Source organism: Oryzias latipes, chromosome 24 (assembly GCF_002234675.1).
Source record: "Oryzias latipes chromosome 24, ASM223467v1".
NCBI lineage: Eukaryota > Metazoa > Chordata > Actinopteri > Beloniformes > Adrianichthyidae > Oryzias > Oryzias latipes.
In genome coordinates, this window is record NC_019882.2 from 933,845 (window position 1) to 960,467 (window position 26,623).

The 26,623-nt window shown below is 45.7% G+C and overlaps 2 protein-coding genes and 1 long non-coding RNA gene across 5 annotated transcripts in view; 2 read left to right on the forward strand and 1 right to left on the reverse strand.

Annotated features, from left to right (window-relative positions):
• fam184a (family with sequence similarity 184 member A) overlaps positions 1-11,102 on the reverse strand; it is a 71,377-nt gene extending 60,275 nt beyond the window's left edge. For both annotated transcript variants that reach the window (XM_023953142.1, XM_023953141.1), the window contains exon 1: positions 10,871-11,102. In XM_023953142.1, the coding sequence (XP_023808910.1) occupies positions 10,871-11,023 (153 nt within the window). In that variant the 5' untranslated portion in view covers positions 11,024-11,102. The remainder of the gene's footprint in view (positions 1-10,870) is intronic.
• Positions 11,103-11,432: 330 nt separating this feature from the next.
• Positions 11,433-12,174, forward strand: LOC110017776. The gene is made up of 2 exons (XR_002293277.2): positions 11,433-11,551; positions 11,655-12,174. It is a non-coding gene; the product is annotated as an uncharacterized LOC110017776 (long non-coding RNA).
• Positions 12,175-16,787: 4,613 nt separating this feature from the next.
• Positions 16,788-21,863, forward strand: LOC101166024 (hydroxycarboxylic acid receptor 2-like). Of its 2 annotated transcripts, XM_023953270.1 has the most exons (3): positions 16,788-19,969; positions 20,036-20,594; positions 20,833-21,863. In XM_023953270.1, exons 2-3 carry the CDS (start codon positions 20,046-20,048, stop codon positions 21,310-21,312), a joined length of 1,029 nt encoding a protein of 342 aa, XP_023809038.1. In that variant the 5' UTR covers positions 16,788-19,969; positions 20,036-20,045; the 3' UTR covers positions 21,313-21,863. The 2 variants fall into 2 exon arrangements, with proteins under 2 accessions (XP_023809038.1, XP_023809039.1); XM_023953271.1 differs by having other exon boundaries at positions 16,788-20,594.
• Positions 21,864-26,623: the final 4,760 nt, after the last annotated feature.

The window sequence follows — 26,623 nt, forward strand, 5'->3', positions numbered from 1 at the left end:
CGCCTCCCTGCTCTCTGGCTCTGGGGGCCTCGCGGCGGTCCTGCTGGCCCTGGCCTGGGTGGCGGTCTTGGTCGCCCGGGGGGCGGTTGTTCCCTGCCTGTTCCCGTGTGGCGTTGGGGGAATTCCGGCTGCCGCTACTGCTGCGGCGGGGGTATGGGTGTGGGGGTGGCTGGGCGCTCCTCCTCCTTCTTTTCACATTCCACCATCCATTTTAGAAGAACATAAACACTCACCTGAGCACAGGTGTTAGCTCACCTTTGCACTAATAGTTTGCATGATTGAATGAATGAAAGATTTCACACTAGTTGGTTTAAAGGCATAGGTATGCGTTCGTGAACACTGTTTTGTGTGCATGTTGACATGTGGACATTTTTGCGGCTAGCAGGTGTGTTGATAATATTTGAGTGTGTGTGAACAGGCCCCGCCCTTTTTGTACTACATTTGAACCGTACCGTAACGATAAACAACCAGTAAACCTGTCTGCTTTATGCTGCTTCATGGTCTTACCCCCCTTCCCCTCCTATTATCACCCTCCTACCCCCCCCTCTCTCTAACGTCCCTCTCTTCTTCCCTTCTTTCCTTTTCCGTCCGGTCCAACACCAAAGATTTTCAAACATGATTGAAATTAATAAAGTTTGGCCTCAATTACAAAAGGGGTTTATTCAGACATACCTTTGGTTTGTCTGAAGATGAATAACCCCTCTTGTTAAAATAAAATATGTCCAACACAAGAGGCCCTCAGCTCTCATCTGTTTGCCTAGCTGTTGGACAGGACAAGTTAAAAAAAAAAAATATATATATCTTGCTGTCCATACTACTAATTATACCCACTACTACATCCAACATATTCCTATCTATTCCTGCCATGTCTTCCACATCTCTGACATGCTTCAGTCTCTCTTCAGTGACGGTGTCGGATTTATAATCAAATGTAATCATAACCCACTGGCTTGTGCCTTCGTTGTTGCTGTTTAACATTGTTTTGTATTGAATTGTTACATTCAATAAAGTTTGAAAAAAAAAGTAGTGAGCGCGTGCCGCGTGGTGCTCGGCAGTGAAAGCCGCGCGCGCGCAGGCGGGAGAGAAGGAGAAGTGATCAAAGGTTTCCCATAGAAACCCTTGAAGTCTGAACACAGGACTAGCAGAAAAACTACATTATGAAGACGAGGTAAATCTACACGTTTTCGCAAAATTTACTTTATTGAAAAAGGTGAAGAATATATAAACCGTTAGATATTTTAGTGGCCCGAGCGGACAAGTGAAAAGTAAAGTCTTGTGGTCCGCACTGCTCGAAAAACAGGACCGGGCCAGCGGACAAATGGCTATGTCGAGCCCTGCTTCTATAGTGGTCAATACTTTCATAGTGGTCAATACTACAATACTGGTTAAAAAAGTCTGAACTAAAACTCTTTACAAAAAGTAAAGAAGAAAAGTGATTTAAAAATAGAAAATACTGAACTGCTTCTGTTTATAGTTTTTTTTATTTAACTTATCAGAATTTCTTTCAAATTTTACAACCTTTAAAAAGGCTCGGCTTCAAGGTTGACCATCTCATCTGTCGTTCACACACCAGAACCTGGACCGGATCCTCTGAAGAACCGGACCGTTCTGCTCGGCTTCCTGTCATGTTTGGATGAAGTGAACTTCAGGATCTGAAACCGACTCCTGGTTTTGATCGGTGTTGTTTTTAAAAACCTCAAAGGGACATTTGGATTTTTTTATCTTTAATAAACAAACATGTTTTCCCGTCACGGTAAACACGCGTGTGAAAAGATCCAGACCGTCAGACGTCAGTAGAAGTGATGCTTCCTGACTGAATCTGGACTCAAACGCGGCGTGAACAGGAGAAGCCGCCCTCACAGAGACTAGTGTTGGATAACCATGGGAATGAGGTCAGCAGAACAGAACCAGAACCAGCACTGGATCAGACCAATGATCAGACAGACCAGAATCAGACCAGAGATTAACCTAAAATGGTTTAGGTTGCTGAGTCTCAGTTTCATTTTTCAGTTTTGCTCACGCCGTTGCAGCTCGCTGAATTCGTGAACGCGTGTGTCCTCAGTGTGTGTTCTCGGTGCGTGTCCTCAGCGTGTGATCAGGTTCTGCACCAGTGTGTGTGCACGCCTTCAGAAACATGAGAACGTCGGGAGAACCAGAGCAGAGGCGGAGCCTCAGCTCAGACCCGCTGGTTTGTGGGTCAGCCGTGTTCTGGGATGCAGATATGCAGATGATGATTCCAAAGTGAGGTCATGCTTTAAGCATGTTTCAGAAAGCCACGCCCCCTCTGAGTGACCTAACGCAGCATCACCTCAGTGCTTCATTTAAAGCTTTTTGTCTTTGTTTCTATTGATGAAAATCACTTCAAATCACCCAAAAGTTGTTATTTTAACACTAATGTTTAAAATCTTTCTGCTGCTGTGTCCTTTTCGCCGGCGTTCTCCTCCACGCGCCTCCTCTGTCACAGCGACCCCCCCGGGGGGGCAGCTCCTCCTAATGGACGGCAGACTGAAGGCGGAGTGGAGTCACGGCTCTCCCTGCTGTTGTTTGGACGTCCTTTAGCCGGAGGAAAGGACAGACTGAGAAACACGGAGAGGACGCCAGGGAGGCGGGACGGCGGGACCTGCCAGAGCGCCGCCGTCTTCAGGGGGGAACAGCAGAGGGGGGGTGGGGGTGGAGGAGCACATTTGACAGACTATCTTCATTTTAAGAAACATTTCCAACAGGTAGAACAGCTTTTCTACCTGTTGGAAATTCAGCGTTGCATCAGGGACGACTCGCCCCCCATGACCCCGCCCCCTCCCGTGTTCACTCGTGTGTCACATTGAACGCTGGCGGGCTTTGTTTTCTGTGCAGCCCAGCCCCCCCCCCATGCCATGTGAGTGGAGCGGGGCTAAAGGGGGGGGGGGTATCTTAATGAAGTCTGACAGGAAGCTGTGACAGTCAGAGGAGGAGCATGACTGGAGGGGGAGGAGCAGCAAGGAGACGAAGACACACGAAGACAGAAATGACCCAGAAGAACGGCGTCCTCCGTGACACAGGCTCCTCCCCTCAACAGCACCACTCTGAGCACTTCCTGTTTCTGCCCCTCCCTCTGCTTGTTACACCTGATGAAGACCCTCTTCTGACATCATGAGGTGGAGAAGATGTCTGAGCGAGGAGGGGTGGGGGTGGTGAGGGGAGGGGCACAAACAAAAACACTAAGATGATTTTTGAAATACTTGATGCAGAACATTTGTGGACTGAAGGCCGAGGAGATGAGAATCAGAAACACGTCTCCATCAAGCAGCATCACGGAAAAGTCCATCAGCTCGGAGCGTCACACGCTGCTGGATCACAGCGGCAGAATCCTTTGGTTCTCCGGATTCTTCCTCCTCTGCTCCTACAGACCAGGAGGAGACCCGGAGGAGACCCGGAGGAGACCCGGAGGAGACCCGGAGGAGACCCGGAGGAGACCCGGAGGAGACCAGGAGGAGACCCGGAGGAGACCCGGAGGAGACCAGGGGGAGACCAGGAGGAGACCAGGAGGAGACCCGGAGGAGACCAGGAGGAGACCCGGAGGAGACCCGGAGGAGACCCGGAGTAGACCAGGAGGACCATGGCGGGAATACTCTTCCTTGTGGAATGTGGGTGTGAATGTCAGGGTGGACACGTTTTATCCTCCGTATGAATGCATTCATAATCAGAGGATCAACGTAAATCCTCTTATCTTCTGGTTGGGTTTATGGGATGTCCTGCTCTGAAAGCCTCCCAGAGGAGGATAAACTCTCATGAATTTGGGTTAAAACTTCCTGGATCTTCAAGAATTTGCCTGGAATGATGTGACGCTGTCATGTTATCTGGATTATTTTGTCACACGTGAGAACATGGAGGACGCTGGTCCGTCAGTGGAGGTTAGACGTTGGTTCTCCAAAAGCTGACGAGCTTAACGAGCTTAACGAGCAGAAGACGAAGCCGTCAAGATGGAAGAGCGGTTGGTTGTTGTAGGTCGTCGAATGTCTGTTAAATCCAGATAGAGCTGCGGGTTTGATTTCTGTCATCAAAGGTGAAGTCGGACATCTCTGATAATACACAAATGTACACACGTGTACACATGTGTACACACACACAGAACTACACAAAGAGGGTCACCCTCCATTAACAGGAGGTAAAAAGTGTTGCCACGGAAACCAAACTCCAACATTGCCCTCTTCCTCACAGAGACTCAGTGAGATTTATTGAGCAGAGCTTTAGAAAACATAATTACAGTGGAGGCAGCTCAGCAGGAGGAAACCATGACAGCCATCGCTGCGTCCTCCATCACAAACGCTAAAACCGCACGCCACAGTGGGGCCGGACGCCACAGGGGGGCCGGACGCCACAGAGGGGCCGGACGCCACAGATGATCTCTGTTCCATGGGTGACTTTCTGACCCGGCATGCTAGTCCACCCTCAGCCCAGAGGTGGCGCTGCCCTGATGCTCAGTGACCAAAGGTGGATCTGACTCGTGCAAACATGTGGGTGCCAGCAGGATCAGGAAAGACGAGCAGTTCTGCTCCACAGAGGCAGGAGGAGGCCTCGTGCACGCTCACACACGCGTGCACGGCTCAGCGGCAGGGTGAGCAGATGGCCGCTCTGCTGCAGCTTCACACAAAACGCCGGTGAGGCTCAGATGGGTCGCCTGCAGGAACGCGGCTCGCTTTGGAAAGCAGGAACCATCATCGTGTTTTGGAGAAACTCTCCACTCTGCTCAGAATGAAGAACAGAATGTGCAGCCAAGTTCAGAAACAAAGCCTCTGAAGCCCCAGATGACCCACCGCTCTCCAAAAACCCTGAAGGACGGATGCAGATGAACACGCTTATCACCAAGACAACCAAACGTGCAGAAAGGCCAAGGAGGAAACCCCTCAACACAGTTCTGTGTCCATCCATCCATCCACATCCATCCATCCATCCACATCCATCCATCCATCCATCCATCCATCCATCCATCCATCCATCATCCATCCATCCACATCCATCCATCCATCCATCCATCCATCCATCCATCCATCCATCATCCATCCATCCATCCATCCATCCATCCATCCATCCCTCATCCATCCATCCATCCATCCATCATCCATCCATCCATCCATCATCCATCCATCCATCCATCATCCATCCACATCCATTCACATCCATCCATCCATCCATCCATCCATCCATCCATCCATCCATCCATCATCCATCCATCCATCCCTCATCCATCCATCCATCATCCATCCATCCATCCATCCATGCATCCACATCCATTCACATCCATCCATCCATCCATCCATCCATCCATCCATCCATCCATGCATCCATCCATCATCCATCCATCCATCCATCATCCATCCACATCCATTCACATCCATCCATCTATCCATCCATCCATCCATCCATCCATCCATCCATCCATCATCCATCCATCCATCCATCATCCATCCATCCATCATCCATCCATCCATCCCTCATCCATCCATCCATCCATCATCCATCCATCCATCCATCCATGCATCCACATCCATTCACATCCATCCATCCATCCATCCATCCATCCATCCATCCATCCATCCATGCATCCATCCATCATCCATCCATCCATCCATCATCCATCCACATCCATTCACATCCATCCATCCATCCATCCATCCATCCATCCATCCATCCATCATCCATCCATCCATCCATCATCCATCCATCCATCCCTCATCCATCCATCCATCCATCCATCCATCCATCCATCCATCCATCATCCATCCATCCATCCATCCATCCATCCATCCATCCATCATCCATCCACATCCATTCACATCCATCCATCCATCCATCATCCATCCATCCATCCATCCATCCATGCATCCATCCATCATCCATCCATCCATCCATCATCCATCCATCCATCATCCATCCATCCATCATCCATCCATCCATCCATCATCCATCCACATCCATTCACATCCATCCATCCATCCATCCATCCATCCATCCATCATCCATCCATCCATCCATCATCCATCCACATCCATTCACATCCATCCATCCATCCATCCATCCATCCATCCATCCATGCATCCATCCATCATCCATCCATCCATCCATCCATCCATCATCCATCCATCCATCCATCATCCATCCATCCATCATCCATCCATCCATCCATCATCCATCCATCCATCCATCATCCATCCACATCCATTCACATCCATCCATCCATCCATCCATCCATCCATCCATCCATCCATCCATCCATCCATCCATCCATCCATCATCCATCCATCCATCCATCATCCATCCATCCATCATCCATCCATCCATCCATCATCCATCCATCCATCCATCATCCATCCACATCCATTCACATCCATCCATCCATCCATCCATCCATCCATCCATCCATCCATCCATCATCCATCCATCCATCCATCATCCATCCACATCCATTCACATCCATCCATCCATCCATCCATCCATCCATCATCCATCCATCCATCCATCCATCCAACCATCCATCCATCATCCATATATCCATCATCCATCCACATCCATTCACATCCATCAATCCATCCATCCATCCATCATCCATCAAATCAAATCAAATCAACCTTTATTTATATAGCACTTTTTCGACAACAGATGTCACTCAAAGTGCTGTGCATAAAATACAATAAAATTTAAAAACAAGATGACAAGACAAACCGTGCGACAACCCCCCCCGCAAAAACACACACACACACACACACACACACACACACACACACACACACATACACATCAATAAATAAATAAATAAATAAATAAATAGAAGAGTGATAGAATGATAGAATGTAGAGACCTGGCTTTGTCCTGAGGTGGGAAAACGATAGTTTGGGGACATGTCCACACCAGCGACCCCCCAACCCAAGTTCACGGAGTACACTACCACAGAACCCCCCAGATCCGATCAAAAGAGTCAGACCCAGGAGATCCCACTGCAGCGACCCCACTCACTGAGAAGGGTCAGTCACCGATATGGAGGATCCCTCAGAGGAAAACACTGGAGTGTAATAAAATGTAAAAGGAATAAAATTAAAATATATATAAAACATAGACAAAAAACAGATAATTACATAAACCTTAATAGGCATATGAAATAGTAAGAGCGACTTAAAAATTAATAGAATAAATAAATAAATGTATTTACATACACATATAAAACTAGTTAGAAGAAAAATAAATTAATAATTAAAATATTTAAAAATAATAATAATAATAATAAATTTAAAAAAAAATAATACTAATAAAAAATAAAAATAAATAAACAAATAAAAAAAATTAAAAAAAATAAAACATTTAAAAATCCTAAAATTCAACTAAAAGCTAAATTAAAAAGGTAGGTCTTAAGCCTTCCTTTAAAAACATGAACTGTCTCTGCGGCCCTGATGCATGCTGGGAGGCTGTTCCACAGGCGAGGTCCGTAAAAACTGAATGAGGCCTCGCCGTACGTTTTTGTTCTAACTTTTGGGATAACCAAAAGGCCGGTATCAGAGGACCTCAGGGTCCGCGAGGGCTCATACTTTAAAATCATATCAGATAAATATGAAGGCCCGAGACCATAAAAACATTTGTAAACCAATAAAAGAACTTTAAAATCAATCCTGAATTGCACAGGGAGCCAATGCAGCGTTCTTAAAATCGGTGTAATGTGTTCCCGCCCCCTGGTCCTCGTCAGAACGCGTGCTGCTGAATTTTGCAGCAGTTGAAGATTTGCTATTCTTGTTCTGGGAAGACCAGAGAGCAGGGCATTACAATAATCCAATCTGCTGGTAATAAAAGCATGCATTAGCACCTCTGTACTGGCAAGAGAGAGAAACGGGCGGACTCTGGATATATTTTTTAGATGATAAAATCCTGTTTTTGTGATGTTTTTAATTTGTGGGATAAAATTCAACTCAGAGTCAAAAATGACACCCAGGTTTCTCACACACTGAGAAGTTTTGTAATTCTTCAGTTTAGATAAAACTATCTCTCTCTTGTCTTCAGAACCGATCACTAAAACCTGTTTTGTCCTGGTTTAGCTGTAGGAAGTTCTCCGCCATCCATGACTCAATGTCTAAAATGCATTTTAAGAGTGTGTTGACCGACTCTTCATCATCAGGAGACACAGCGATGTAGAGTTGAGTGTCATCAGCATAGCTGTGGAAACAAACGCCATGCCTCCTGATGACGTCCCCCAGTGGCAACATATATAGATTAAAAAGTAGTGGGCCTAAAATTGAACCTTGGGGGACCCCACAGTTGATGTCGAAGACCCTTGAGGAGCAAGTATCCATACTTACGTAAAAACTTCGATCTGTGAGATAGGAATAAAACCACTTTAGTACGGTACCAGAGATGCCCAAACCTCTCAGTCTGTTGAGTAAAATACTGTGATCTACGGTGTCGAAAGCAGCACTGAGATCCAGTAGTACCAGAACTGAGAGTTTCTGACACTCCAGGTTACATCTAATATCATTTACTATTTTAACAAGGGCCGTCTCTGTGCTGTGGTTTGTCTTAAAACCAGATTGATATTTTTCAAATATGTTATTTCTAATTAAAAACTCATTAAATTGGATTAAAACAGTTTTTTCAATCATTTTACTTAAAAATGGTAAGTTGGATACTGGACGATAACTGTTATAGTTGTTTGGATCTAAATGACTCTTCTTCAGAAGAGGCCTCACCACTGCCGTTTTAAAGGCAGCAGGGAAGACACCTGTCTGAAGAGAGTAATTTACTATATTTAAAAGCTCAGACTCAAAGAAGTCATAAAATGTTTTCAACAACGATGTGGGGATTGGGTCTAAAAGGCAGGTGGTTGGCTTTAACTGGGAGAAAACCTGACCAAGTCCCACAGCATCAACCAGGACAAAACTTTCCAGTGTTTCCTCTGATAAATACAATGCTATAGATTCATTAAAATCAACACCTTTTTGAGTTAAGAGAGTAGATCTAATAGCATTGATTTTACTCCTGAAGTGGTCTGCAAAACTCTCACATACAGCATCTGAGGCTGCTATGGAGGACCTTTGAGAGTCTCTTTTAGTTAAACTGTCTATTGTTTTAAAGAGAACTCTAAGATCGTTTTTGTTTTGTAAAATTAAGTTTGAGAAGTGGAGGGTTCTGGCTTTTTTTATTGCATGACTGTACCTCATTTGCTGTTCTTTAAAAATTTCACGATGTACAGTTAACTTCGTTTTTCTCCACTTCCTCTCCGCTCTCCTGCATTCACGTTTCAAGGCTCTGATTGGTTCGTTCTTCCATCCATCCACATCCATCCATCCATCCCTCATCCATCCATCATCCATCCCTCATCCATCCACATCCATCCCTCATCCATCCACATCCATCCATCCATCCATCCCTCATCCATCCATCCCTCATCCATCCAACTATTCATCCATCCCTCATCCATCCACATCCATCCATCCATCCATCCCTCATCCATCCATCCCTCATCCATCCATCCCTCATCCATCCATCCCTCATCCATCCATCCATCCATCCATCCAACCATCCATCCATCCATCCATCCATCCATCCATCATCCAGACATTGTTATTCTTGTTCTGATTCAGACTTATGGGGAACAGCGAGTCGTCCAACAGCGGTCCTGCTGAAACGCAGTAGAGACAGGACGACGTTCTTCCTGATGCTTTAGCAGAGCTCTTTAAAATAAATAACCTCATCGAACCAAAACAAGGATTCTAAGATCCGGCTGGATGAAGCTCGTCTGGACTTTAAATATGTAGTTGTAGATTTAGATAAGTTAATTCTTCTCTAAGAGTTCTGGTAAATCGCCTGTCCGTCCTGGGGGAGGATCCCTCCTTCATGTGGACACCCCTGAGGTTTCTTCGTTTTTTTCTGGAATCCGTTTTTTTAGGAGTTTTTCCTTACAGAGAGGGGGGGTCTAAGGGCAGAGATGCCAGTATAGTTTAGTCAGTTTGTTAGTTCATTTTAGTATTTTCCTATTGAACTCTTTGTATTCATGATCCTTTTGAGTTCATGTTTTACTTTTTCAATTACCGATACGAAGCCCATCGAGACGACTGTAGTTGTGAATAAAACTGAACTGAATAAAGAAGCAGCAGGAGCTCTGCCACACAGACACAGATGATGCTCCGTTTGGGTCGACCACAGCAGAACCGGTTCTGCTCAAATGGAGATGATAAAAGTTCCCCATGGAACAACACACGCTGGGGGCAGTTCCTCAGCGTTTCAGGGGTAAACCCACGCAGCAGAGGCATTCCTGCCACTGTTGGAGGCTCAGCGGGGCAACACCCTGACTCTTCAGACGTGAAGATTGTGGATCTGGAAGCCCCTGATCTGGAACCGGGTCCAACGGTCCGTTAGTGGACCACCAGCTAAAGGATCTCAGCTCTGATCTGGAGGCAGAGCTTCATTGCTCAGAGAAAAGACGCTGAGAGCTCCGACGGCCTTTGAACACAGCAGTTTCTGCTGCTGTCAGAGGTCTGCAGGCTTCAGGTTCTGGACCTCCAGACTCACAGGACACTTTGTTCAGACCGGAAGTCTGCGCTGGACTTAAACCCAGCTGTCAATCAAGCAAGGCAGCCTCTTTACACCCGGAGCTGGACTGCCGGTGACCTGATGACGTCGGACCTCCAACCATCACCTGACAGCTGTGTGGAGCAGGTGCGTTCAGGTGATTTCTTAAAAATCAGAAATCTGTGTCTTTCTGTTGAATTGCCGCAGATCAGATGATCCTTTCACACAAAAACATGATCCGGTAACTACAGACTCGTTCCTGACCGACCGGGACCGATCCCCCGCGGACTTTGGGGACCCGCTGATCCCGGAGCAGCGGCCCGCGGGCGCACGCGCGCCTTACCTTGGTGAGCTGCGCGATCTTCTTGCTCATCTTCAGGTGCAGGTCCTGGGTGTACTCCATGGCGAGGCCGGCCTGGAAGGACGCGGACGACGGCGAGAATTTGCCCTGACCGGCGGGGCAGTAGAACGGCTGCCAGCCGGAGCCGGTCGCCATCTTCCCGGTGAGGATGAGTGATGAAGGCTGTGAGGGGGAGGGGGGTTAAGACCCGCCGATGCTGGGAGGCTGGGGGGGGGGGGGGGGGGGTACCGCGGCAGGTTAGCAGTTACTTCAGAAGATGCAGCCCCTCCACCCTCAGTCTGCCGAAGCTCGCGCGCATTTCGCTGCGTTCACGCCTCGCAAACGTCCGTTTGCAGCATTTCCCGCGCCGCGGCCGCCGCCGTCACCTGCCGTCCCGCGCGGGGCCCCCGGTCACCTTGATGCCGAAATTCAAGCGCGGAGCCCGTCAGCAGTCATGCCTCCGCGTGCGTTCCGAGTGAGCTGCGGCGGGCACGGGGCAGGGACCGGCGGGGAGCGCGCGCGCGCGGGGCTGTTGCCATGGATCACCTCAACAGCTCGTGCTGCATTCACGTGCTCCCGGACAAAACGAAACGTGAGCGGCGGGCTGACGTTTTATGAGCCACGAGTGAACGGTGATGATGATGGTGATGATGATGATGATGACTGTGAAGGCGGCGCTGAAACGTAATCGATTTATTTCAGTTTATTAATAACATCAATCAATCAAGATTAATTTCAGCGCAGATTTGTCTAAAAACACTTTTTTTAACTGTTATTATCTGCACAGAAGACAAACAGAAGAGGGTTGGTGGTTTAAAAAAGGAAACGGGCCCAAAAGAACCGTCCAGCAGAAGCGGAACCAGCTGAAGGAGACAAACAGAAAATCAGTGGAACATCCCTGACAGGACAAAACCAAGACCGTGATGGATGAGAAAGAGGAAGGGGGTTCTGATCCAGCAGCCTCAGCATCACCAGGCGGGTCAGGACCTGCAGCACAGACAGTCCTCCATCACATCCTCTGATCTGGAGGAAAACACATTTAGAGGGAGCTGCATGTCCAGAAGAAATGGAAATCCTGCAATATCTGGAAAAGTTCAAGATTTGAAGGACCAAAAGTCAAAGCTGGAAAGAGCTGAACATTTGAAAGGTTGAAATAGAAAAAAAATTGTAGGAGTTAAAAGACAAAAAACGGAGGAAGATAATAAAGACAGAGAAACAGGAAAACGATGATTGAATACTTTATTCTTATAGAACTCTCCATCAGTGCTTCAGAGTCAGATCTGATGCAATAAAACTACACAGATGAACGTCTTTCTAGTTTCTTTACAGTGGTGTCTCTAAAAAATCCCTAACGTTTTAACCCCTTCATGCCTGACTTTATAATAAAGATCTTCTTCAGTGTTCTATTTTTCTTCAGGGTGGTGTTAAATTGAGTACAGGCTGGATTATACGTAGGGAATTAGCGACGCATGAAGGGGTTTATGTTTCCAAAGGGTTTTAAGAGAACGCAGGAACGTTTGCATGACAGTATTTCATGAGAAAATCCTGTGAGTGGTCCTGTTGAAGCCCACCCACCTCTGCACCGTTTCCTAAGCATTAAGAGCTGAATCTCCATCTGCTTTCCAGAGGAACATGAGCTGTCAGCGTGTGATGAACCTTATTTTGGAAGTCGCTCTGCATAAAAGCATCTTGGAAACGTTCTCTTCCAGACAAACAGACTTCTGTGAAGCTCAGGTTCTTCCACAGAACGCGAGCACAGCAGGTCAGTGAATCAGCAGAACCCGAGAGCAGCAGGTTCTGCTCAGAACCTTTGTCTGTAACAGAAAGAGTCTAAACATTTGACTGTGTTCTGGAGCATGAAGTTCAGCAGCAGTCATCCTCTCCATTCAGTCCCTTTCAGCGGCTGATGCTGCGTTCACTGCCCGCTCACAAGATGGTTTTTTATGCAGACATATTTCTGTAAACTCTGAAGTTTGCTTCGACAGCTCCTTCCTTTAATGTCGTCCATCTTTAATTCATCCCATGAATGCCAAAAATTACTCCTGCATTCAGTTATTCATGAAAACAACATAAAGCACTCATGCAGCGGCGTGAACATCTAGCACAGGGTTCACCAACCTTTTTGAGACCGAGGGCTATTTCATGGGCACCAAGTGGTATGAAGGGCGCCACTAAAAACCTCCTAGCCCCCCCCCCCCCCCCCCCCCCTAAACTTTTAAACCTTTAAAACTTTAACTTAATTTTAACTTTTTAAACATAAATGTAAATAAAAACAGACAGGAATATTAATCCTCACATTAATGGATTACTCAACCACCTCAACCTATTCTCAAAATCTCAGAATTGATATTGTTGTCATTGACAGACATGCCGTGGTTGTTTGTTGAATATTTGCTTCAATAAAAAAAAAAAAAGATTTTTTTTGGGTGCATTCCCTGCGGGCGCCACAAGGGGTGCTCGCGGGCGCACTGGCGCCCGCGGGCACAGGGTTGGTGACCCCTGATCTAGCAGAACGCCAAAAGCCTCGAAGCAAATCAATAACAGGTTTAGCCCCCAGAATGTTCAAGTTCTGCTGCAGGAAGAAACTGTTCTGCTTCCTTCAGCCTCATTCACTGAAGTTTTGAGTCTCCAACCATGTTTTCCTTTTTGTATTCACTAAAACGTTTCCTGAAATTTGGAGAAGACACGCTAAGCAGCACTTCAGACGATTGTGTGAAATCAATAAAAGCCCAGAATCAGACTGAACATGAGTCTGACACTTCAGACTAAAAGGTCCCAGAACCCAACAGCCGTTTCTGGAGGGCGATTAAATCCGTGAATTCCCTTTGTAGTCGGCGTTTGCCTCTAAACGGAGGCAATTAGAGGAAGAAGCATTATTGTGAGAGCCCAGACACCCTGAGGCCTCTGCGGCCTCACGTGGAAGTCACTAAGGTCTACGCCAGGGGACGATTATTCTTCTCTACTCCCATCAGCAAATCAATAAAGCTAAAAGAGAGGCAGCACTTTCCTTCCCTCACTTCCCCCCTTTACCAGCTTTTCTTCGTTTTACAGGAACAGAAAAACATCCTTTCATTTCATTCACCCCTAGGAAACAAAAGTGACTTTCATAAAAGCAGAGAAAAATCTAGACAAAGCTTTGAGACAAAACATAAAAGGGGTTTGAAGCAGAGACATCATTACTGCAAGTCAATCAAAGAAATCACCAGTTTCAGAATCTGAAGCCACACTATGAAGGTGACAGAGAGGCTAACGTTTGCAGATGAAAACGTGTGTCAGCGTCTGTGTGGAGCTCTAAAAGATTACTGCAGCTTTCAGGAAAAAACCCTGAAGAAACTCCAGGAGCTGTGAAAGTTCAGGCTTTGAGGACCGGAAGCTGACCTTCATCCCAGGACTGTGACTGGAGCGGGATCTCCTGGATCTCCTCTCTGGATCTCCTCTCTGATCTCGTTCAGGCAGAAACTCTGAGGCGTCTGCTCACAGCTTTTCCTGGTGGAGTCACACGTTTTCTGAACGTTTCTCAACATGCGTCTGATGCCAGATCACATCCTGAGAGAAAAACATTTGTGAATGAAGCTCATCCTCGAGGAGAATGAGGAGAAGCCAATTCAGCTGACAAGGACTGAATCCTACAGGGATTGACCTCTGACCTCTGCGGGCCGGGCTGCTGGAGGATCTGAACGTTTCTACGGGGGTCCTGGTTCTGGTTCTTTGGGAATCAGAACTCTTATGCTGCAGCCCATTGAGACGACTGTTTTTGTGAATTCTGGCTCCACAAATAAAACTGAATTGAATTGAAAGTGCAGATCCATGTAAAGCTGGTTTGTGACCTCAGAGCGCCAGTGGGTCACGTCCCACTCATAACAATAACCCTTACATAACAATAATCTCTGAAATTATAATCTGAGCGGACACGAGACTTTGCTGCGTCTCCAACACGTTTGGATGCTTTCAGCAGCAGCTGCTGTTTTGATGCAGTCCTCCAGATTCATTCAGATGATTTCACCAAAGGGAACAAAGATGCAGAAGGTGAGCCTTACTAGACTAAGATCAAAGGAAGATGAAGAATTTGTGTCTTTTTGGTGTATTTTTTCTGTGGTTTCATTAGATTTTAGCACTTTTTATTACAACTGGAGAGAAAAAAAACTTGGTCCTACTTTTTTTGTAAAAAGAAACCTGGAGAGTATGAATATAAAGACAAACATTCTCTGGAATTCCTCATAAAGTTTGTCTGAAATCAGGATTTTATAGATCTGAGTGACAGACAAAGCTGTTACACATCACTTTATCCAATCTCATCATGGAGGATTTAAACTCTGGAGCCATCTGTACTCCGTCACAATAACACAATAGATCTGCACCACTTTTTTATAAATATGTATTTTACAGAAGAACAGTCAGGATGGTCCTGTCCTGACATTAGTGCATCCTTGAACAGAGGATTTTCCACATCCTCCCGGGAAAATTGATTATGGTTTCATTCCGTCTTAATCCGGCTCTAATCCGAGTTTTCATTTGTTGTGAAGGTGAATAAAAGGACTGAACGTTCTCCGTCCAGGAGTCACAGAACCCCGTGGCGGAGAACGTGTTCATTCTGTTCATGTGTTTCATCTATAAAGCGTTCCAGAGCGAAAATGTCGCTTCTTCTGTCTAAAGGTTTTTATTATTATTATTACTGGATGTTTGAGCTCCCATCAGAACCGAGGCAGCAGAGTAAATGGAGACACTGGACAGACTGAATGTAAAGTGCTCCACTGCTGCCCCCTGGTGGTCTGGATGCAGCTTGACAACAAAAACGCACCTTAGCAAACATTTGAACCTGAAGACATTTATGATGTTGATGTACTTAAACTATAATAATGGACTGTTTTCAGAGCAAAAACAGGAATATTTGATCAACATCTTCTGAATTCTATTCAAGCAAACATCCTGAAACCATTCCTGCTGAGTTATCACAGCTAGTAACTCAGCAGGAAGAAGCTGTTACGGTGCAGGAAGAAGTTCTTCTGCTGCAGGAAGAAGTTCTTCTGCTGCAGGAAGAAGTTCTTCTGCTGCAGGAAGAAGTTCTTCTGCTGCAGGAAGAAGCTCTTCTGCTGCAGGAAGAAGTTCTTCTGCTGCAGGAAGAAACTCTTCTGCTGCAGGAAGAAGTTCTTCTGCTGCAGGAAAAAGCTCTTCTGCTGCAGCAAGAAGTTCTTCTGCTGCAGGAAGAAGCTCTTCTGCTGCAGGAAGAAGCTCTTATGCTGCAGGAAAAAGCTCTTCTGCTGCAGCAAGAAGTTCTTCTGCTGCAGCAAGAAGCTCTTCTGCTGCAGAAAGAAGCTCTTCTGCTGCAGGAAGAAACTCTTCTGCTGCAGCAAGAAGTTCTTCTGCTGCAGGAAGAAGCTCTTCTGCTGCAGGAAGAAGCTCTTATGCTGCAGGAAAAAGCTCTTCTGCTGCAGCAAGAAGTTCTTCTGCTGCAGCAAGAAGCTCTTCTGCTGCAGGAAGAAGCTCTTCTGCTGCAGCCAGAAGTTCTTCTGCTGCAGGAAGAAGCTCTTCTGCTGCAGGAAAAAGCTCTTATGCTGCAGGAAAAAGCTCTTCTGCTGCAGCAAGAAGTTCTTCTGCTGCAGCAAGAAGCTCTTCTGCTGCAGGAAGAAGCTCTTCTGCTGCAGCCAGAAGTTCTTCTGCTGCAGGAAGAAGCTCTTCTGCTGCAGGAAGAACCTCTTCTGCTGCAGCTAGAAGCTCTTCTGCTGCAGGAAGAAGCTCTTCTGCTGCAGGAAGAAGTTGTTCTGCTGCAGGAAGAAGCTCTTCTGCTGCAGCTAGGAAGCTCTTCTGCTACAGCAAGAAGTTCTTCTGCTGCAGGAAGAAGCTCTTGTGCTGCAGGAAGAAGCTCTTCTGCTGCAGGAAGAAGCTGTTTTGGTGCAGGAAGAAGCGTTCTGCTGCAGCAAGAAGCTGTTTTGGTGCAGGATATAGCTCCAGGTTTTATGTCAGAACAGAACCCTACCTCAGCTCTAAGTTCTGGTTCCCCTAACAGACTTGGGGGGTCATGGTCCAGGCCTCTGGGCGCCAGCATTCTGCTGGTGACCTGGATCAGGTGTGTTTTCTCCATAAGGTTAGATGAGATGAAGCACAGTGGAGTTTAACACGTATGTCGTGGGACTGGATGCTCAGAAGTGTGATGGACATCAGATCTACCTGCCAATCATACCGGTTTTCCAGCTTGGTTATGACTCAGCTCCTCACGACTGCTGGTTACTCACTTTATACAAATAAAGACAATTTATTTAGGAATCTGCTCTGCTTCTTTCTCTGCCAAAGTGTTAAGGCTGCTTCCAGCCCAACATACATTCATCACTTTCTGCAGACGAGTCTGAGTGGCGTGACTTTCATCTGCAGGTCTGCAGAGCCGTGAAAGAGCGAGCAGACGGGCGGAACAGACGTGAAGCTGCTGCAGATAAAGATCTCAGATGTTCCGTCGCTGAAAACGTTTCCTGGACGCCATCAGAAGAGGCCTTTAAATCGGGAGCTTCACGAAAATACATAAATGAGTGAAAAAGGGCGGGAAAAGGGATTCAATGAGATAGAAGAAGAGAAATGTTTAGAAATGAGGAAAGAGAAGGGAAACTTGAAATCATTTAGTACCTCATAGGGCGGTTAAGGCTATGATAAAGTCATGCAGGTAGAGAGGTGGCCAGGTTACTGGGGGGTTGGGGGGGAACTTATTTACCTTAAGTCTTATCTTCTCAGAAAGTGACAGGAATTAGTCTGAGCCGAGAACATTGGAATATGTTCTGCATCATGTGATTTACAAGGATTTTCAGAGTCACGATTTCTTTTGACTGGATTCAGTCAAAGTTTGGTGTAAACTCCACTTCCTGTTGTTGTCCTTGGAGAAACACAAAGGATCTGATTGCAGCACAGCTGATCGGCGTCATTTGTTCAGCAGACAGAGATCAACACGAGCAGATGCTGAGCGAGGGTTCAGTACAGTTCAAACACCGCTTCAAACACGTTAAACGAATGTGAGATTCAACATTAAAAGGATCAAAAATGCTGAGGGAGCTGAAAACAAACAGACTATAAAACCCAAACAGCTGTAGATCAGTCCAAACGTACAAAAAAAAACATTTCCAACCTATAAAACTCTGGATCAAAATACAAACGGCACACAGGAAAATTAGGCTTTCCTGTCCTGAAAGAAAGAAAGAAATTAGCATGGTATTTAGCTTTGAGTTGTGGCAGACAGCGCCCCCTGAGGGCAGGAGGGAGAATGCACCTCTTAGGAGACACGCTTAGATTTGTTCTCCAATTTAAAACAGCTGTTTTTTTGGGTCAGAAACTTCCTGTTTGTAAGAAGTAGACCGCTGAATCAGCAGATGATGAAAAGGTTTGCAAGCGACAAAGAAGAGAAAAAAAAATCCCCAAAACTCAAGAGCGTAGATTAATTTTTTACATAAAGTGTTGTTCCTTTGATGAGTGTGGATGTTCAGATACAGTTTTTGGGGAGCAACAAAAGAATTTTAGTACAATTATTAGGATAATTTGAGTTTTTAGCAGCATTTGATGGAAAAGCTGCAACTATTTTAAATGTTTGAATTAAAAGCTTCAGAATAAGCAGATAACACATCTGCTTCATGTCGGGGGGTGGGGCTCATCTCTGCCTACAGAGTGGAGGTGGAACGGCTGTCAACATGGTGTTCAACCAACAACCTCCTCCTCAACACATCAAAGAAATGATCATAGACCACAGGAGGAAGAATACGGACACACTGCCACTCTTCGTCAGTGGGGGCTGCGTGGAGAGGGGGGCAGACTCCCGCCTCCTGGGGGTCCACATGGGGGAGAGCCTGACCTGGAGTACGAATTCCTGAGGTTCAGGAAGAGTAACATCCCCCAAAGACTGCTGGTGACCTTCCACCGTACCACTGTGGAACGTGGACTAACATACATCCTTAATGCTCTGGTTTCTAACACATATGAAGCACTTTTTCTGTATAATTTTGAATAGTAAGTTGTTTTTAAGGCATGAATGTTGCACTGACCAGGAGGCACTTTTAATTTCATCTGTCTACGATTTGCATAAAAAACATTTACTGCACATGCTGTAACGTTAGCCTCACTAATGTAAAACATATTTGCAACAGCATCACGTTTCACACGGGTTCAAAAACGGCCACTTTTAAGGTAAGCTGAGCTCATCTAGCATGTTTTACGCTGCTTTGACGTCATGCTCCGCCTGCACACCAGACCCAGGATTTCCCTCAACAGCCTAAAGACTTCAGGGACCATGAACGTTCTTTAAATGTCCTCAGACTGAGAAGACTTCTGCACTCAAAAGAACCAATAGGCAGGGATTTGATGAGATTTGAGGTCAATCCAGATTTAACCTTTTATTTGTTCATAATGCAAACGTCCTCATATTTATTAAATAACAAACTGCATCCACTGCAGCCTGATAGACATTTCATTTGGTTGACTTTACCATCTTTCACCGTCAAGACAATTTTTGTAAGTCAAACTAAAAAAAACTGTGAACTTGAATCTTTTTATTTCAAATTCTGTGTGTTTTTAAACTAAATATGAGGTTATGAGGTCATGAAATGCCTCCTTCTAATAAAATAGTGCTGTAACTCATAACTGGTTATGTGAACCTTTGCAAACTTCACTTCAGGGTTTGTGGCGGCCGGTCTTTAGGGACAGGATGAGGACATTAACCTTAACAAGCTGGAAGGTGATGCTTGTGTTCCAACATCAAAGGTCATCCAGGTTTTTAATGTTTAAAGCAGCCCAGAATTGGGTTTTAGTTGTCAGCTAGGCATAAAATGTAACAAAAGATCAAAAGCAGGGTCCTGTTTACGTTCACACAGATGTCAGTCAAAAACAGTTTCCTACATTTGCATAACCAGATTCAATTGGTGGAGGGGTGGAAAAGCTGCTGGTGACTCAGCTCTTCAGGACAGGACAGGTGCAGCGGGGATAAGACCGAGCAGAGAGGAGCCGTCACTTCCAGACAGAACTTTACCAGAACCGGACTCTAATTTCTGGGTCTACAGGAGGATGTTGATGCTGAAAACGAGGTGAAACCAAAAGCGCTGAGGAAACTTGTCTGACTGGATTTCTACTTTTTTTAAGGTAAAACAAAAGAATCCGGACCGGCTTCTGGACGCGGTTTTGATGCTAAAATGTGTTTTTTATAAGGTCCCTGAAAATGGAAAACAACCTGAGTATCTCTGATGATCATCAGGATAAGGACTGCGACGCCACACACCAGGAAATCTACAAGTTCTTTGCAGGTGTGATGATCCTGATCTTCATCTTGGCTCTGCCTCTGAACGGATCTGTCCTCCACCTTTTCATATTCAAGCTCAAGTTCTGGAAATCAAACACCAACAACGTCTTCCTCTTCAACCTGGTGCTGGCCGACATGCTGCTGCTTTTCTGTCTGCCTATCAAGTCCTACAACTTCATAATGGGGGAGAGGAGGAGCGGGAACGATGTGACGTGCAAAGCAATGCTCTTCATGTTCCTTCTGAACCGGGGCGCCAGCATCGCCTTCCTCGCCGTCACCTCCATCGACCGCTACTTTAACGTGGTGCACCCTGGACGGAAGAACCTCCTGAGGGCGCTCAAGAGGTCTCCCCAGATTTCAGTCCTCATCTGGCTTTTGCTCCTCCCCCTCACTATTCCGCCCATGATGAAGACCTTTCAGTGCTGCAAAAGCCTGAAGAATCACGGTGAAAATGGCACCACAACGAAGGTAAAGTCCTAAATGTGTGACGGCAAATTGACTCAGAAAACTGTAATTAAAAGAAAGATAGACGCAGCAGTTGTCCCAAGTCCGGGTAAATGCAGGGGGTAGTATGGGGAATAAACATGTCAAACCAAAGACTAATCGACCATTAGAGACAGCATTTTAAACTGATCAGTTGTGGCTGACTGCAGTGGACAGTTAGAGACAGAGGACCAAAGACTCACCAAAATGTTTGTCCTTTCAGGACGTGGTGGACAGCCTCACCGAGGTGGTCTTCTTCACCCAGATCCTCATCCCTTTCTCCATCCTGGTCTACTGCACCGCCCGCATCGTGAACCGGCTCAGGAGAAAGACGGTTGGGGACAGGACCAAGCTGAAGAGAGCCGTGATCCTGGTGACCACCGTCATGGTGGTCTTCTCCCTCTGCTTCCTGCCCTGCACCATCGCCCGGATGATTCTGCTGATAGTTCGGGTCCAGGACATGAGCCAGCAGATCCAGGACCAAGCAGATGTGGTCTTTGACGGCCTCCTGGTCCTGTCCTACATGGACTGTCTGCTGGATCCGCTGGTCTACTGCTTCTCCAGCACCAAGTTCAAGGCTCTGTACCTCTCCACGTATTTCCCGTTTTTAGTCCAAACGGCAGTGAGGCGAGCAGACGGCTCCATGAGAAAATCAGCTCAACCTTTATCCTGCAAAAGGGATTCAGTGGTGCTGGACAGCTGATCTTCAGACGGACCTTCAGGTGGAAACTTCAGGAGGGATGGAAACCTGGACCTCTCCAGCGCTGATGATAAGTTCTGCAGGACTCTGAGGGACCTTTAGATAAAGTCGGATGAGTGTTGACGTGTTCTGACGACCCAACCCTTATGGACAGGAAATAACCATAACTACACATCCATCAGATGTCCAACCATCAGAAGGAATGGACAGGTCTATGCTGCTGATTCTGCTCAGGTCACTGTTCCTCATCAACATGTCCCCATGTTGGTCATCGGAGGCTGTTTCTGGACATCCTTCTTTATTTATAGACAAACACAGGAGCGTTCTGATGGGGCGGCGTGCCGCTTCACCGTGGAAATGTCTCTGCTGAGAAACCCAACGCAGGACAGGAAAAATGTGTGTTTTCATGGGATATCTGTAAACCAGTCTAACATTTTTGGATGTGAATCTTCTTGACATGTCTGTTACTAAACAGAAGTCAGATTGTTTGATATATAATGTGATTTAATTGATGTTTACTGGAAGTAACAGTAGATTAAAGTACATGGAAGAAATGCTATTTGATAGAAGAGAAAACCCAAGTGTGACAAAAGTTGTGGGTTAAATGAAGAACAAAGTTCAATGTTGATAGTTACTAATACTAAGGTGTGGTACTACACACCTAAGTGTGTAAAATTAGTTCTCTGCATTTGACCCCTCCCCTGCGGAAGCGGTGAGCTGCAGACACAGCCACGCTCAGGAACCATTTGGTGGATTTACCCCCCACCCCATTCCAACCCCTTAAGGCCACTGGGCTGGAATAGAATAGAATAGAATAGAATAGAATAGAATAACCCATGGTATAAACTTATGACTAAAAATGTTAAACAACACATAAAAAGAGAAAAGTTCTGATAAAAATTCAACTGGACCAGATTTTGGGTTTGCCTCTCACCTGAGCAGCTTCTTCAGTTCAGAGTTAAACTTTTCACTTTTTCATGACCTGGATGATTATCCAGTAACTAAAAACAAGAAATTAAAACCAATTTGTTCGTTTGTCGTTTGAAAAAAACAGGATACCAATCAATATGTGTTGAAATTGTTAAAACCAGAAGAAATAATAATAAATATGAAGAAAACATCCACCATAAGTGTCATAAAGACGAGGTCCAGGCTTCACGTTTCCTTGACATGTTTTAAATGTTTGCAGCAGTCGGATAAAAACTGTTCTGGAGTCTTTTTGTCCTTACTTTGCTTGACCTGTAGTAGATCCATCAGGGAGGTCCGAGATGTGAAGCGTCTCTGATGATCCCCCCCCCCCCCCCCCCCCCCCCCCGGTGAGGCAGCAGGAGCTGGGGAGGGTGTCCAGGGTGGGGAGAGGACGTGTGGATGGCGTCCTTTTCTAAACAGGAGGTGCCAACAGTTTGAAAATCAATCATGAAGGAGAAACTAATATTTGCGGTTGGTGCCCGGCCAGAATTCTGACACCAAGTCTTTCGATTGTCGGAAAAAGCTGTGAAAGAAAAAGCCTGGAGGGGGATTCACCGGATTTACACCGCTTTGACATTTCACAGCGAGGCTCTTCCATCTGCCAGGACCTGCGCAGGTACCAGGTAGTGTGAACACGGCATGAACACGCATCACATGGCCAGTGTGAACGCAGCATTAGGCAGAAACGCTTACGTACACACACTTTCTTTCTATGAAAATGTGATTTCAAATACATTCATTCACAAAAACAGATGATCAACAGGATGATCCCGTTAGCTAAACTGAACTTATCCCAAAAATCCAAAGGTGGATGCTGGCGAAGCTCCTGAACTCCAGACACCACAGATGGGCTTTCACTGCCCGTGAAGGCCCGTTTAACCTGAGACACCTGTTTACCTCAGACACCTGTGCACCAAACTCACAGAGTTATTTTCCTCAGGTCAGTCTGACACTTTATCATGGAAACCTCCCAAAATTCTCCTCATCTTTTTCCTTCACTCTGCTGTTTCTTTGCTGATAAAACACAACAAAAAGCAGCAAAGTCAGCTTTTATGACCAAATAAAGCTCCATGTGTTTTAATCTTTACTAATCTGACTTTTGCTTAGATTTTTGACAAAAACCCATCGTCAGCTGCAGTTGTAGTACCCTGAACAACCACTGGGTGGAAATGTGAGCTTCCTGAAGAAAACGTTTCATCTCAATGCCTTCTTCTCTGCAGAAACATGCCTGTCTTATCTGCACGCCTCCATTTGTGCGTGTCACACATGCGCGCACACGCATGACGCGGCGACACATTTAGTGCTTTAGTGTCCAACAGAGTTTGTTTGCACAGGCTTATGTGACACTGCAATAAACATCTCCTTTACAGCACTTCAGGTCTGAGGACGTTTTCAGGACTGTTCAGAGGAACTGCATGACAGATCTACGCTGAGAAGGTTCTGCAGAACATGGTGTTCTGTCCCGATCAGGACGGAAGAGGGTGGAGCAGCATGAAGCCCCTGAAGCTGAAAAACACACCTGGATGATTTCAAACGAGTGGCAGCACACGACGAACGAAAATGAAGAACAAATGAAGACGAGGAAGAAGATGAAGTCGTTTAGACAGAGAGGCTGTTCAAAGTTATCCATTTGGGGTCCACAAACACGATTTCACGTCTAGTGGAATTTACAAGCCTCTGCAGTGGAATGTAGGTCAATGAGGCTGAAGGATGAGTCACGGCTGGAACAGGTTTAACAAGACGAGGCATATATCAAAATACAGAGACGGTATAAGCTTTCCAACAGCCTTTTAGAGGCTCCTAGGAGAGAATAGAATCTACTTTAAAAGTATTTTTCAAAACAGAAAACAATTAACTTTTAGTTTTATGGAGACAATACCGGCTGGTTAGACGGTAACAGAGCCGTATTTATGAAATGAAGGACAAATGCAGGAGACTGGAGATGAAGGAACTTCATACACCAACAAAAACCCAAAAAACTGATTTAAAACATAACAAACTAAAACCAAACAGGTTCGGTTGCTGTGGAAAGCTCTGAGGGCTACAGCCAAAAGAAAAAAACAAAGCCAAACAGACTCTGCTCTTAAATACCTAAAGAATTAAGATCCATGATGGGCTGTAAATCAATTCATATCATCATTTGTGGTTGCTGATCCAATTCCTAGTCCATATTGATTCATTCTAAACGATCCAATTGGATCCGGTCCTCTGACCTAAAGTGGATCCAGATCCTCTTCATCCAAACTTCCAGACAGAAATTCCTGCTACTGATCAGTTTTCCAGATTCTTGGATTTCTTCCAGATCATCAAGTTAAATGAAATCTGTGTCCAAACCAACAAGTAAACTAGAATGAATGTCAAATCCATTCACATGGTAGTTTCCTAAAGTTCACCACTGTTGTTTTTCCACATCCAAAGAATCCAAAGGGAACATTCTTAGAACATTCTAGACCCTGGATGGTCACATGACTTTATTCAAAGGACTGGAATGATGGACTGATCCATGTTCATGACATCACACGTGTGTTGTCCGCTGTGATTGGTCGGTTTTACCTTACAGTCATATAAACCCACCATACTTCAATCCAGATGTATTTTCCAACATTGATTATCTATTTATCTTATTATGAAATGATTTTTTAATAGTTTAGGTCGATTGATTATGCCTCAGACAGATGGATCTGGTTCAACCCTAGGAACAGAAATCGATTGATCAATAATGGGTTGATCTTTAGACCCCTTGTGTCTAACCTAAACCTACCTGGACATGAAAGAGGAGAAAAAAAAATGGCGGGGATGGACTCCTGCAGCCCCGTGACGCCGAAGGGGACAAAACGGAAGAAGATGATGAGAAAAAGGAAAAACATGGAAGAAGTCAAACAAAACAAAAAGTAAAAAAAACGAAACCATCTGAACCGTTAAGGATTCCTAGGAACTATCAAACTGTTTTTCACTTTAACCGAACAGAGACTTATTACTGTTTGTCTGTCCATGTATGATTGAAGCTGCTGCGTCCTCTGTGCAGTCAGGAGACGTTCAGCTCTGCTAATTTGTGCAGACTTTGTCTTTTGAAGTGAAAGCGGCTGTCATTTTGTCTGCTCTTCATCCATAAAGTACGACGGCCAGATGTCTGAATCTGAAACCAACAGGCAGGAACCTGTCCAGATTTGCTCCTGAAACTCCTCCCTCTGAGAGTTTGAATCCCGTCAGAAGATGTCCAGCCCCTTCATTTGGAGGAAAACCTCACCAAAAACATGGGAGGAGGCTGAGCTTGTCAGGTTTGCTAAAACTATGACGACCTATTTCTAACTAACTCCAGTGGCTTTTGTTTGGTAACAAAAGGCTTTTCAGGATTGCAGGATCCCCCTCTCCAGATTGACAGTTAAGGCTTAGCAAGCGTGCGTCTGGCGGCGATGCAGGGACTGACGCCGTTTCATGAGAGCTCAGCCACAGAGACAGTGTTGTGAAACGGACTTGTCGAGTCATGACAAGCAGTTTGTTAGGCAACTGTAAAGTAACACAAGTACACGTTGATGTCTTTCCTGTTACAATGACACATTAGTGTAGTTTGTGAACAAGTTACTAAAAATGAAACCACTGAGATGGAAATGAATGAATGAAATGGTGAGTTAGGACAGGACCCCCCCCCCATCAGGCCATCCTCCTCACCGGAACCAAGAAGACATAAAATGATTGATCGACTTAATAAATGAATCAATTTCTATTCCTACAATACAACCAGATCGGTCTGTCTGAGGGAAGTTAATCCAGATGATTTATAGAAAAATGGATCAGTCCATCATTCCAGTCCTTTGAATAAAGTCATGTGACCATCCAGTGTCTAGAATGTTCCCTTTGGATTCTCTGGATGTGGAAAAACAACAGTGGGCTGAACTGAGCGGTCTATGACCTTGACACTTCCTTCAGGTCACCTGCGTGACCCATACAGGTGTGACCATTTTTCACCCACAGACAGCCCGGATCCATCCGTATGGGCGGCTGGGACTCAGGCTGGTTTCCCAACTAGCAGCCTTGAAAATGTCTTCACTGACATTCTCTGAAAGTGTCCAGGAAGAGGCCATAAACTCCTGCAGGGATCCAACCGACTCATTTTATAGGCCATAATGATGGTTTCTGCAATCCAGCCTGACAGTTGTTGCTTTGTGAGAGGTTTTTCCCTGTGTGGGGGGGGGGCATGACACTAAGAACTGTTCTGTACAGACATGAACAGAGCTTGAACTGGGCAGAATGCAGAAGCCGGAGCTTTAAGGTTCCAGAAGACAATCTGAAACAGCTGGGAGGAAAAGCTTGGGTAAAAATGCACGGTTAGCTTCCAGCTCAAGAA

Excerpts from the sequence above, each read along its gene's own strand:
- LOC101166024 (XM_023953271.1), top strand. The coding sequence starts at position 20,046 with ATGGAAAACAACCTGAGTATCTCTGATGATCATCAGGATAAGGACTGC. Across the intron at positions 20,595-20,832 it reads AAAATGGCACCACAACGAAG|GACGTGGTGGACAGCCTCAC; the intron begins GTAAAGTCCTAA and ends TTGTCCTTTCAG.